This window comes from Patagioenas fasciata, chromosome 14, assembly GCF_037038585.1.
Source record: "Patagioenas fasciata isolate bPatFas1 chromosome 14, bPatFas1.hap1, whole genome shotgun sequence".
In the NCBI taxonomy this organism is placed as follows: Eukaryota; Metazoa; Chordata; class Aves; order Columbiformes; family Columbidae; genus Patagioenas; species Patagioenas fasciata.
Genome location: NC_092533.1, coordinates 12,868,090 through 12,881,012, shown reverse-complemented (window position 1 = coordinate 12,881,012; position 12,923 = coordinate 12,868,090). Strand labels below are relative to the sequence as shown.

General features: G+C 41.5%; 2 protein-coding genes across 3 annotated transcripts; one reads left to right on the top strand and one right to left on the bottom strand.

The window, feature by feature from the left end:
• Nucleotides 1–101: 101 nt before the first annotated feature.
• NUDCD2 (NudC domain containing 2) lies at nt 102–3,917 on the top strand. The gene is made up of 4 exons (XM_065849079.2): nt 102–342; nt 986–1,034; nt 2,281–2,432; nt 3,314–3,917. Exons 1-4 carry the CDS (start codon nt 154–156, stop codon nt 3,395–3,397), a joined length of 474 nt encoding a protein of 157 aa, XP_065705151.1. The 5' UTR covers nt 102–153; the 3' UTR covers nt 3,398–3,917.
• Nucleotides 3,918–6,089: 2,172 nt separating this feature from the next.
• Nucleotides 6,090–11,907, bottom strand: CCNG1 (cyclin G1). 2 transcript variants are annotated; one of them, XM_065849293.2, is made up of 7 exons: nt 11,713–11,907; nt 10,747–11,010; nt 9,613–9,866; nt 8,949–9,027; nt 8,765–8,863; nt 8,313–8,507; nt 6,090–7,618 (listed from the first exon to the last, which is right to left on the bottom strand). In XM_065849293.2, exons 2-6 carry the CDS (start codon nt 11,008–11,010, stop codon nt 8,316–8,318), a joined length of 888 nt encoding a protein of 295 aa, XP_065705365.1. In that variant the 5' UTR covers nt 11,713–11,907; the 3' UTR covers nt 6,090–7,618; nt 8,313–8,315. The 2 variants fall into 2 exon arrangements, with proteins under 2 accessions (XP_065705365.1, XP_071670901.1); XM_071814800.1 differs by lacking the exon at nt 6,090–7,618 and adding an exon at nt 7,626–8,231.
• Nucleotides 11,908–12,923: the final 1,016 nt, after the last annotated feature.

Genomic DNA, 12,923 nt, shown 5'->3' with positions numbered 1-12,923 from the left:
CACCTCCTCCCGCTCGGTGCTCGCTGAGCCAATCAGCGACCTGCGCACGGAGCACGCGTAGTGCCGTTCCACGGTGTGCCTGGGTGGGCGGGCCGTGCCGGGAGTCGTGCGCATGCGCAGAGCGGACCGCTACCTCCGGGGCCACCGTCGCTCATGTCGGCTCCGTTCGAGGAGCGCAGCGGGGTGGTGCCCTGCGGGACGCCCTGGGGCCGCTGGTACCAGACGTTGGAGGAGGTGTTCATCGAGGTGCAGGTGCCGCCGGGCACCCGGGCCAAGGACGTGCGCTGCAACCTGCAGAGCCGCCACATCGCGCTGTCCGTGCGGGGCCAGGAGCTGCTGCAGGTACGGGGAGGGCGGGGGGGGCGGCCCGGTGGCTGAGGTACCGTCTGCGGCCTTGAGCATACCCCCTTGTTTGGATGTCTAGATTTCCATAAAGTCACCGTGAATTTTATTAGAAACAATTCTGTCGAACTGCACGGTCTTTCAGCGACTCCAGGAAAAGTAAAGATGACAAATTCACGTGGCTTTTCATTCTTCTGTAGTGATTTGGTCCGTGTTGCAGTGCATGGCTTCACCCGCTGCTGAAACCCAAAAATCCCGGATCAAGAGTAGATTTGCCCTCACACAGGTGATCAGCAGCCGTTTGCACCATAGCTGGCTGTTCCCCTGGCGGAAACACTGATGTGTTCATGGCAAGTCTGTTAAAAATGGCATCGCCCCCAGAAACACAGCCCCTTCCAATGAACTGACATACTGGAACAGTGACGGGCATTTTTACTGTATTAAATGCTTCATTAAAAAAATGTGTAACAAAAGATAATTCTTTGATGATCTATGTGCAAGTCTGTACTTATAGGGCCAGATCATCCTATTCATTTTCAGTAAAAAACAAGAAAGTAAGTTCGGAGTAAAACTTCAGAATTCAACATGCACTGGATGCTGACCAGGTTTTCCTCTTTTGTAATATTGTACATGTCTTTTGCAGGGTAAACTTTTTGACTCTACAATAACTGATGAAGGAACGTGGACATTAGGTAATAACCTACACCTGAAATGACATCATGAGGGCAGCAGAACTTCTCAAAATATGCTGCAGAAGAGTTTACTCCATTTTTTAATGGGAAAAATTAGTTCCTTCCCTATTCATAGCTTTGTAAAAAAGACAGTCGTTATTGCCAGACTGAGGAACTGAGGTAGTACAAAAGCCCTAGAGAGTAAAGTTAATGGAAAAATGTGGTATTTGGAAGGCAGCAGTGAGTGGATTACAAACACTTCCATAGAGTGAGAAGTTTTTTGCAAACCCTTAATAAAGCTAGACAGTTGTGGTATAGTTATGTGGTCTGTGCCTCTCTATAATTGTTACTTTTTTTGTTTTTTCTCCTCTTATGCATTGTATTTTTGGGATGGGTGACAAAACCTACAGTCCAAGAGAATAAAAAAGGAATCTAAAAGTCACACTACCTACAGATAATGAACAAAAAAAGCTTCTCTGATCGTTACATCATAAATATTGTAAAGTGTTCAGAATAGTTTGGGTTTTGGCAATCATCGTAGTTATGGACTGTGCCTCTCACTTAATGTTTTCCTATAATGGATTTTGTTTTCCATTCAATATTTATTCTAAATATTGATTAATAATTTAGTAACTTTAGCATGAAAACCAGAAGTGTAAACAAACATTGTGAAGCCTACTCTTTTCCAGTATGCAAATAATCTTCAAAATACACTTAATAATGCTGTATTTATTCAATTAAGTAAAACTAAATATCCTACATGTAACTTCAAAATGTACTTCCAACATATTGTCTTTAGGAATACTTTCTGTGTTTAAATAAATTGACTATACCACCATATGTCACTAAAACTTAGTTCTGGCTTTATTGGTGATAACTCTCTGTAAAGCCTGACCTCCAGTCCTTCATTATTGCCTTAGTGGAGGTGTATCTATTAATAGATTAAATATTTTTTTATTGTGAACCTGTGTAAAAGGTTAGTTTATGTTTGCAGCAGAAGTACTTATGGCCTGTGTTTTAATCCCTTAAAACAGCTTCAGCATTTTACAGGCCAGAAAGGGAGAGATGGCTTTATGGGCTACCTTTGCTTCAGTGTTTTGGTTTATTTATTTATCAATAACCCTGTTGGCATTGACATTCAGAATTTAAGTTACATCGCTAAAAAAATCCTGTGTTTGTTAACGGTGAATTCACCAAAACACCAAAAAAAGCTTGCACATAGGGTTGAGTTGAACGGTGGTTTCATGTGTCTGTTATTATTCAACAGAAGACAGGAAGCTGATACGAATTGTTCTAATGAAGACAAATCGAGATGCTGGAAATTGTTGGACATCTCTGTTAGAAAATGAATATGCTGCTGACCCTTGGGTACAGGACCAGATGCAAAGGAAACTTACACTGGAGCGATTCCAAAGAGAGGCAAGTTAAAGGACCATCATTCTATTTGGTGTTTGCACACAGAGGTTATGGCCATGAATGCTGACCACAATTGTTCTGCTGTCCAGTGCCATGGAAACATATAGTGTAGCTCAGCATATATGGAATGCTCATGAGAGTTCAATTATTCTGTCTGTAGTTTGTCTGAAGGTTTTATGAAAAGTTGAGTTTGAGGTGGATATTGCTGTTTTAGGGTTTGTTACATAATACTAACAACTTGTAGGTTAGGCTACACACAATTTCTATCATTATCTAGAATTATGACATGGCCATGTTTACAACAAACTTCTAACACCAAGTGCTATTGAATACGTTTGTTAGGAACATCAGGTGATGTAGAATAGTTAGCTGGAAAATATTTTCCTTGCCCTTTTGCATAAATTGCTTTGGTAGACCTTTAGTGTGTAACTATTCCAATGCAAGTCTGCAGAGTTGTAGAATTACAACTTCTTATCAGCTTAATCAGCACCCTGCATACTGCAACAGAGAACATCATTCCTATGGAACCTGTTATCCAGCATGGCAGGGACTTAAACTAGCAACTTCAGAGGACACCAGAAGCCAGAATTTGTTCTTGAGGCTTTTCTTAGTAGTTCTTTACTGGGAGATCTGACTGCTAGCTAAATTGAGAACAGCATCACTTCAAGTAGTAGGCAGCCAAACTATGACAATTCCAGGTTTATTGTTGATGCGTTTTTCAAGAATTTCAGTGCCATCACAAATGGATGACAAGTTGATCATTATATGTCCTTGTTAGAATGGCAGAATATTAACAGAAAGAGTTTTGTGCTTGTTGGTTGTGGTGTTTTTAACATTTTTATTAGAATAATCTATCTATTAAACTTTTTTCTTATTTCCATCAGAATCCTGGATTTGACTTCAGTGGGGCAGAAATTTCTGGAAATTACAGCAAAGGAGGACCAGACTTTTCTAGTCTTGAAAAGTAAACTGTTTTTATCTGCGTTTCTTGAGAGGAATTACACATTACACTTAAAAATTGACATCACGTAACTGGTGAGAACTACAGCGATCTCTTCAGTGGATTGTTGTCAAGTAATTACTTCAGTGAAGAGAAAGGAGGTCTCTTCCAGTAGAATGAAGACAAAGTGTTACCAGCTGATTTATAAGCTGAAATAACTTTCCAATACTAACGGGCAAACTGTAGAGAACAGTCTACATCAAGAAGTAAAATCTCTAAGCAGAATGTTGGTTTGGTTGTGTTTGTTTGTTTTTAGAAACACCATAGTAAACTAGTCAGTTATAAACACATCACTTGTCTTTATGCAAGACTGTCTTATTCACTGTTGAAAAATAGATCTTATAAGCAAGATATTTTCTCTTAAATTGCAACAGGAAGGCTACTAGGATGGCTAGTTACACTTTCCCTCTGTAGCAGCCCTCTGAGAATTCATAAATGTCATTCTGGAACAGTGGTTTAAATAAATAAACTACTGCATCTTGCTGCAATTAAGGTTTTGCAATCCACTGTGCTGTCAAATATTGCACTAATGATTAATACTTGCTACCAGGTAAGTGATACTAGAAAACTGAAAGGTCAGGTGAAAGTCTGGATATAAATAATTTGATGTGTTAATGCAATACCTTTCAGTATAAATATTTAAGATTTTTCACAGAAAGAAAATATAATTGACTTTTGAAAGTAATATGAAGCACCTAAGTAGGAAACAGTATCTTGCCTCTATTCATTACCAACATACAGCACAAGTTGTTCATAGTGTAGCCAAGAAGCTCTAGGTTTTTGTAGATAGTTTTAAATTTAATAGCCACATTATAAACTCGGCTATTGTGTGATCTATTTTGCATGAGCCAATTATAGATCAGGAATTTCCTACTCATTGTTAAAGATGCAGCTGAGCAGCACTCCAACCACAGCATCATGCAGAATGAATGCTGTGTCAAACAGACTAATGGAGGAGGAAAATGTGATTGCCAAATCCTATTGTATTCTGAGCTCTGAAACGACTGCCTATACTTCAGTCCTAAGCAGAGGTTTCACTGGAGATAAATTGCCAGCAGCTGTCTGTCATACTGCTTATTTCTAAAACCGTATCATTATTCCAGTTGGCATATGGGAAAAATAAAGCAATAGTTGAGGAAGAATGCTCTTATTGTAATTATAGCAAATGCTTGCTTGTTGTAGGAGCAAGCAAGCCTTAGTACCTCTGAAATAATCAAATGTGCTTCTCCTACCCATGTCATCTTTACAGAATGTTAATTAAGTCCAGACGCTATACTTGGATTGCAGAGAACTTGCCTTACTATACAAAGGAAAATAGCGTGGTATCAACTGCTGACTTATGGCTATGAAGTTTTGTATCTTTACTGTGATCCTAGTAAAGAAGGGGGATGGTATAGTTAAGAAATGAACGAGATTGCTGCAAAAGTAATTGCATCAAAATGCTTAGGTACTATCCAGCCAAATAGTATTTTTTGTTACAGCAGTTGGATTGCACATGACACTTTTGTACATCTTTTGCTTATTGCAGAAGTTTAGAATGGCATGACTATCCGGTGCATGAACTTGCATGTACTATATGCACTTTCAAAGCTAAACTTTATTCCCATGTTTTCTGATTTATGACATAGCATGGGAGTCATCCTACAGTTAAGTCCAAGGCTGATGTCAAGGGAAGAGGATGACAGTGAAATATGTATTCAGGCATCACGGCTCAGAAATGTTTTAAGAGGAAATGTTTTTACTACTTGGTTAGCTACTTAATAATGTCTACTGTAAGTTACAGACCTCCAATTTTGGAAGAACCTAGATCAAAATAAAAAGATACTGATGCTATGATTTTCCTTAATCAGTATCTACTCAGTTCTCGGTCTAACAAATGTTGATTTGTGTTCCAGCTCACAGCAGTCTCACTGGGAATTGATCCCTTGCTTCTTAGAAAAAGTGATAGGTATTTGACAGATGCATAAATTTAGGTATGTAATACAGTATCCAGAGCAACCCACTCTATAGGAAATAATCCTGTGCATTTATTCAGAGTGCAACTCTGCTCTGTGAATGGGTGGAGGACAGCCTACTAGCATTTTTTCAAGCATCTGGTTCAAGATCTGTGCAGAGTAATGCCACAGCATTGGTCTCTTTATTAAAAGGACCACAGCTGTTCACAGTCATTGTTGGGCACAGAAATGTAAGGGTAAATTCATACCTGGCCAAACTGGGATTCTCAAATCTGTGCAAAAGCTCAAATTTTGGCATTAGATAGAAAGGAGTGACAGGTTCCGTTAAGCAAGCACCACCCATGTATTTACTTGCAGTGTATAGAAACAGTGATATGTACTATTAGATAAATGATGGAAGAGGGTTGAAGTCAACTGAAGAGTCTAAGCTACTTAAGTCAGTATTTTGAGTCTTGACACTTCTACATCTTAAAGGATGCAGAGTAATCATGGGCCAAGTTAAAATAATGGTAAACAAGAACCTTGAGTTTTTCTTGTTGCTTCTCTAGCCTTTCCCATGCAGCCTCAACCTCTCTAAAAAACCCCAAACACCTCCATAACCTCTTTCCTTCTGCATGGAAGTTTTCCAGGTAGTATTCAGAAATGAGTCACTTTATAGGCTTCCTACTAACATGTTTTATAACAAACAGGACAAAAGTTACTCAGTTAAGCACATTTCAATGTTTAATTGAAAGGTACATATCTTGAGACATGACAATTGCACATTGCATCTTCTCCATCTCTCCCAGCAGGCTGACCACACCTTGGTCTGAATTACTTGTATGCTTTTCAGAGGCCAGCAGAATGCACAGCTAACACTGGCCGATTATGTCATGAGGTGCAATCACACCCATGAGTTCATGAGAAGGCTTGATTTGTCCAGTATAGAGCTTTGGTATGAAGTCTTCTGTGAAAGATTTATCTAGTTTGAGAGATGCAAAGAGCGGTTTCCCCCTCAGCTATGACCATAAAGGAGGAAGGGTTGGCTCACTAACATCTAAGCCCACACTGTATTCAGAACATTCTGATCTCTCCTCCTCCACCAGGTCAGTTCATATGGCCATCAGTTACGAACATCCTATCGCTAACAGCCTCTGCTCCACAGTGATGCAGGACTCAAGAGGTCATTAGCAACATTCCCCAACACCTCTGTTCATCTTACATACAACAATACATTCTTCTTATTCACTTCCTTGTTAGCACCAGAAGCCTGATATGCCTCAAGTACTGATCTGGTCTTCAGAAAGAACAGTTGTATTTTGTGAATCTTACCCTGAAAGAGGTCAGAGTTGAAGCAATCTTCAATGTTTCTCAAACAGATTGCTCCCACATACAGGCCATGATGTGCCTTCAGCCCTGCTCCTACTGTGCCTGTAAAAATGCACCTGTTCAGCAGCAGCATTTACGTCTTGTACAGTGACACTTTGGAAAACTGACATCAGATTTGGGGCAGGTGACCCAGTACTTTCCCACAACCTTCATTAGATATCATAAAGTTTTTACACTCTATTAAATAATTTGCAATGTCACTGAACTACACCACTCACAAAATACTGGAGTTACTGATGCTGTGTTAGTGACTACCTTTTACAGGGCAATGAAATAAGGTTTGTCTTTTCTCCTGCTCTAGCTACTTGACATGTTCAGTGACTATCACAGAGCCTGGTTTGTAACGTGTGTCCGCCCTGCCCAAGAGGAACATGCAGATGCATGACGCTGCCCAAACAGCGTGTCAGGTGGACTGACAGGCATTTGCTATTGTCACCAATGTCTTTAGCCTGATTGAGCCACTGCAGCATTGTGCTACTGCACATGATGTTATCCTTGTGTCAGATAATCTTTGGAATGCAAACCAGATTTTAAAAATTACATAACTCAGCATCTGAAGTTATATTAAGCCAAACTTAGACTACACAGGCTGGTCTACAAAGTGTTTAAATTCCTTACATTGGCATTGTGGTATTTCACTGAACAGTAACCAGTCTAATAAGACTGAAAACTGACACTAAGTATTGTTGTGGTCATCATGAAAATAACTTATTTGCTGGAAGGATATTTAGTCTGAAATGTTACATATTTTTTTCCATGAGTTGAGTTCTTCACTATTAAGACCATGTTTCAGACTTTGTTTCTCAAATATTCATGTGTCTGTTGACAAGGTCACGGAATGGTTCTCTCCTTATTTTATAGTAGCACTGCAAAAAAAAAAACAACACACAACAAACCACCAGTCAACTGAAGGGCTTTCTACAAGAGTCAAACAAAGCATCAGTTTTTAACATAGCAAGACAGTTGCTATAAACAATAAGCAGCCTTTGGAACTAAAGTCTAGATGAGGAAGTAGTTCAAAACTTCTACACAGTAAAAAAATAGTAATATGAATTAGGTACTATCCAGTGAAATAGTATTTTGATCATAGTGTTTAGACTTCACTAAACGGACAGTTATACAAGTAAAACTGTATAAAACTGGCTTCCTTTTAAGAAGTTTAAGTGAATAATTACAAGAAAGTCATTCTAGTAGGCAACTGTTTCTTCCTCTTAGCCAATTCTTTTTAGGATAGGAGCAAGCCAAGTTTTTTCTCTGCCTTTTTACCAGTTTTACTCCACATTATAGTCTGAATGAGGTCCCAATGTCTGTAGAAGACATTTCTGCTCTCACAGGACACCAGAGGATCAGTTCTTTCTCCAATGTTTATATATGTTGCCACTCCTTTAGGTACGGCACTGGCTCAGGTATGAACACAAGAATACACCAGCCTCTATGACAGGCCCACTGTGTTTATGTAACAGATCTTGAAGAGGTTACCTATACAGAATAAGAAACTCTGAGACAGTTAACAGCTAATTACTTCTACCTTATCAGAAGTTGTTTTTTACTAGGAGTTACCTATTATGAGCTGGTCTCTGGAATTGTAGGGAGATGTGTTATTCTGTAGTAGCTATGTTTAAGTTGCCGTGCTGTACGTCCAGACACAATCCATTTTAGTTTCTGGACATTTGGTTTGGAACACTTGCTTGAGGAATATTCTGTAAGGCACTTTAACACCAGTTCCTTCCAGAAGGTCAAATCTCTGTTAGTTATCTAAATAGCAAGACAGAAACTCATATGTTAGTAATCCATTAAATCCTTACTTCTTACATGTTCTTTCAGCTTCTTCACAAATGATAGAAAGCCAAAGCTCCCAAGCCAAATGGAAAACAAAAAACACCCAAACAACAAACCGCAAACCAAAAAAACCCAATAAAACCAGTATGCCAATGGACCTCCCCGTTTCTCACTGTGTAGGCTCTTGCATAGATTTTTCTTTCTTATTCCCCTGAAACTTTATCTGCACATACCTTGGAATGCAACTGCAGAAATTCCAATGCCTCAGCCAACTCCAGTAGTTTTTGTTCTTCTATTTCTAGTGCCACAATAGACAGTGCCAAGACAGAAGGCTGGAGAGAGGAAAAACAGTATTTTTCAACACTGCTTTGTCAAGTTTCAGTAGTCTTATTGTCTTTGAGATTTCAAGACGCTTACCTTGGCTTTAGAAAACATGATTCTGCAGTGACATGCCTTAAGCTGCGTCTCCAGTCTCTCAAAATTAAGGTGTTTTCTCCTATTAAAAGAAACAGATGAGTGAATGTAGAAAAATAAAACCTTGAGCAAGGCAGCACCACCCTGGGAACTCAAAGCAGAGAGAATGTTCGTTATCTAAACAAAGGCCTCATTTATTCCACAAGTGCTGTGGTTACAGTCAAACATGTGTTCAGTTCTGTCAGTCCTAATGCCAAAAGTATATCTTGTGTTACATTGGGGAGAGATGCATTATCAATATAGGCTTACCAACAAGAAATTGTAATGCTTACTATCAAAAGGATTATCTTGTTGAGCCAGATTTTGAAATCTTTGCAATGAGGCAATACTTACTGCAGCATAAGCAAAGATTTATTGTACCATCATTATTGAGCAAGTTTAGTTTTTGGCTCAGAGACCAATACTCATTAGATCACTTTATGCAAATAACATTTAAAAATTAAAATAATAATAAAACAGAGATATTCACATTTATGATATTTACCAATAAAGACGAAAGTCTGTTGGGCTTTCAAGTATAGAAAGGACAATTACTTGAGTAATTTCCCTGCTTACTTTTCTACATAGGCTTCCTGATCATAAGCAAAATACGTATTAGGTATTTTACCTTTCACTGCTTAAATTTTCATGAATGAGTGAATGATACAGTTGTAGAAACTGGAAGGCTGTTGTAGCTTTGACTTTCCAACACAGCTTCTCCAACACTATTTTCTCCATTCTCATCATATCAGAAACAGTGAACCTATACTGGCTTATTCGAATTAAGTCAGTGGCTAAGGGAACATTTCTCTCTTCTTCTGATGCCTTCACAGCCAAGTAGAAGCAGCTGAGTCCAACACAGCCCAAGTGTTTAGGCTGTACCTAAAGAAAAGTAAATTATTGTTATTTTCAAAGAGTAAGGCCTTTGATCAGTCATTTCTATGTCTAAGTAACAAACTCTGAAGGCAGCAGTGTATTTTAGGAAAAAAATTATGGAGGAAGTGGGTGGGAGGGTATGTGTTCTCTTTTATGAAGATCAAGAAATGTCTTTTATGTGCTTATATTTGTATCTTTCGTTAACTCAATGAAGAGACTGTTGCACACTACAAGTTCTGCCTCATTCTTCTAAAAAGCGAGACTGCAGAACAATATATTTTGATTGATGTAGAACTGGTTTCTTAGTGAGGTTCTATAATGGCCTAACTGGAAGCTTTTAGAACTTAAAATGTTGTACATATTGGCTTTATGCAAAAAATGGGTTTTTACTCTTTTTTAATAGATATACACATATATATATGTACATACATATAAACTGACTTATTTTGTTCCATAGGCATTACAGTCCCCATTTTTACTACTTATTTTGAATTCATAAGTCCTTCAAATCATCATTTTCCTGTCTAGTCCATCTAGCTTTCTCATTTTTGTTCTAACACACAAAGAAAACAAGCTTTTGGTGTTGACCAAATAGTATAGTGGTAATCCCACCTTTTTAGACACTTAAAAACAACCCAGAGCAGCATGGTAGATATGTACAGTAGAACAGAGTGCTCACTAAATATTTCACTAGATTCTGAGTGCTGAACAGCATTAAGCCTCTTGATATACATTATATACAGGGAGAGCCATTTTTTAGCTCTTATGCAATCAGAATCTCTGCAAGGAGTTTAACCTTTTGCCATCTAAACCCAAGATATAATAGGAACAAGGCTGCAATGAGCAGAGGCTAATGACTAAGAGCTTATACTTTAAAAAGCCTTACCTTCATTTTTGACAAGAACCTATCTAAGAAATTCACAGCTAGTGAAAACGTCTCTGTATGGAAGCCAAAGAACTGAGTTAAGCTGAGGAGATCTTTCACTTCAAAGTCTCGCAGCCTTGCAGTCATTCGGAGGCCATTATCATGAGCAGATTCAATGAGTCTCAGGCCAGAGGCCTTTGGCTGACATCTTAACTCCTGTTCCAACAGGGCTGTAAGCTGGTACAGCAGCTCCTGGGCCTCAGTAGTTACAAGTGTTTCAATCATCTGTAATAAGAAACAAATGTAACCATCTCAAACAGCTAAAACGGGAAAAACTTAGGGTTGTCTCTAAAGTAAAGCGAGAAACTTCTCTTTCTCTGTAGGTATGTGAACTACTCATTTGTAAGTCAAAGTACTTTTGCCAGTTAGCAACACGCGTGGAACACTCGGGATTCGCTGGGGCACATCGCGGTGGCACCGGGCAGTGACGAGCAGGTCACAGGCAGCAAAGTCCCGCACAGCGGTGTGGGCCCGAGCAGGCCTGTGACCCGGCACCGTGCGGCTGTGCCGGGTACATCCCCCTTCTGTTCGCACTTAGAGCTGCACCGCCCCCGCCACGATCAGCTGGCGCCACAAGCCCCATAACCGAGGCTCACCGGACCCCAAGCAATTCCCCCAGAGTTACCCGCAGCCGTGCCCGGCACCTCCACAAACCCCGGCAGCCCGCAAACCCCAGTGAGCTCCCGCCGTCCCCCAGCCCGGCGGGCCCGCGCAGGCGCTGCCTCCCCGGGACATGCCCAGGCCTGCCCTTCATCGCCGCGGGGGCTCCGCCGGCGGACAAACGACCTGTCAGCCCCGTCAGCAGGGCGCAGGAGCCGCGCCGGCCCCGGGACAGCCCGGGCACGGCACACAAGAGCCCAGGTCCGCCGCCGGGGGGGCCCGACCCCGGCCTCGGCCCCAGCCCCAGCCCCAGCCCCGCACCCTTACCTTGTTGCTGTTGCCTCGCTCCCTTCTTTCGTGAGAAGAGCCCCAGCCGATGTACCCCACAGCGACAGCCACAGCACCGCCGAGGGCTCACATCGAAGCGCTGCCCCGCTCCCCGGGCACCAGCGACCACCGCGGTAGAGCCATCCAGAAACCACCGCCCGACGTGCGCCGTCCCCGCGCTCCGCTGCGCCTGCCCGGGGAGGGGGGGGAGCTGATGGGATGATAGACTTCCAGACAGACCAATCACGGGCCGCAGCTGCAGGAAGGGGCGGGGCGCTGTCGCTATCAGGCAGGCGGGACGCGCGCGTAGCGGCGTCCTCTGGCGGTGCTAGGGCTGCGTGCACGCCTCACTTCGCTCAAGCGCGAGGGCGTCGCTCCTCTCTGCTCGCGCTGCCACGCGGGCGGCGGGCACGAGGGTCGGGGGCTCGCGCGGTTTCCGCGCTGCTGGCGCGTGTCCCCCGCGGTAACGGTTCCACGGTGAGAGCCCAACCGTGCCTGAGGGACTCGGGGACACCGGAGCTCGGGCCCCACACCAGGTGTGTTTCTGAGCCACCTTCAGCGCGTGTTGCAGGCTCTTGCCGGGCTTTCCGCTGAGAGCAGCTGGAACCATTTTCCCGTTGGAACTGAGTTAGATGTGTGACTACACCTGTCTCCTACAGGGCTGGAATCCTTAAGGTGTAAATCACTAAGAGTTATCTTTTTTTGTTATTTTTAACACTTTCCAGTTGCTCAAAAATATTTTTGTATATTTATGAAAGGTCCAGACTGACAGAAAGGTTTGATCGACCTCTTTATTAAAACAGCCTGAGCTGGCAGCTTTGTTTAGGATTCAGGCGTCTGTTTACAAAACATAGACCTTGGTCTTCCTTGTTTGGGTGTGTTTGGCCGAGTGAAATAACAAATATTCTTTCTGCCCAGAAAACTGATTGGAGTTACTCAAAGTTATGTTAAGGTGAATGTGTTACTGGTGAAACTTAATTCTAGTTTGTTGTAGATATCAGGTCAAGTTGTGTATAAGCTTTTTTTTGTTTGTTTGAGATAAGCAGTTATGTTACAAGATCTGGAGAAGATACAATATTATTGAAAAATACTTAAACCAGCATTTAAAACCATTACAGGAGCAGGGAATATTCTACTTCTGAACTGACTTTAAGCAAGGGAGCTTGTTCAAGGCCCACAACTTATTTATTTACTCAATATTCTGTTATCTG

Bases quoted from the DNA above. Each gene is read 5' to 3' on its own strand.
- NUDCD2 (XM_065849079.2), top strand. From the start codon at position 154: ATGTCGGCTCCGTTCGAGGAGCGCAGCGGGGTGGTGCCCTGCGGGACG. The intron at 1,035-2,280 runs GTAATAACCTAC...ATTATTCAACAG, and splicing joins TGAAGGAACGTGGACATTAG to AAGACAGGAAGCTGATACGA. The intron at 2,433-3,313 runs GCAAGTTAAAGG...TATTTCCATCAG, and splicing joins TGGAGCGATTCCAAAGAGAG to AATCCTGGATTTGACTTCAG.
- CCNG1 (XM_065849293.2), bottom strand. From the start codon at position 11,010: ATGATTGAAACACTTGTAACTACTGAGGCCCAGGAGCTGCTGTACCAG. The intron at 9,867-10,746 runs GTAAGGCTTTTT...ACTTTTCTTTAG, and splicing joins GGTTCTTGTCAAAAATGAAG to GTACAGCCTAAACACTTGGG. The intron at 8,508-8,764 runs GTATGTGCAGAT...CTTGCTATTTAG, and splicing joins TTCTGCAGTTGCATTCCAAG to ATAACTAACAGAGATTTGAC.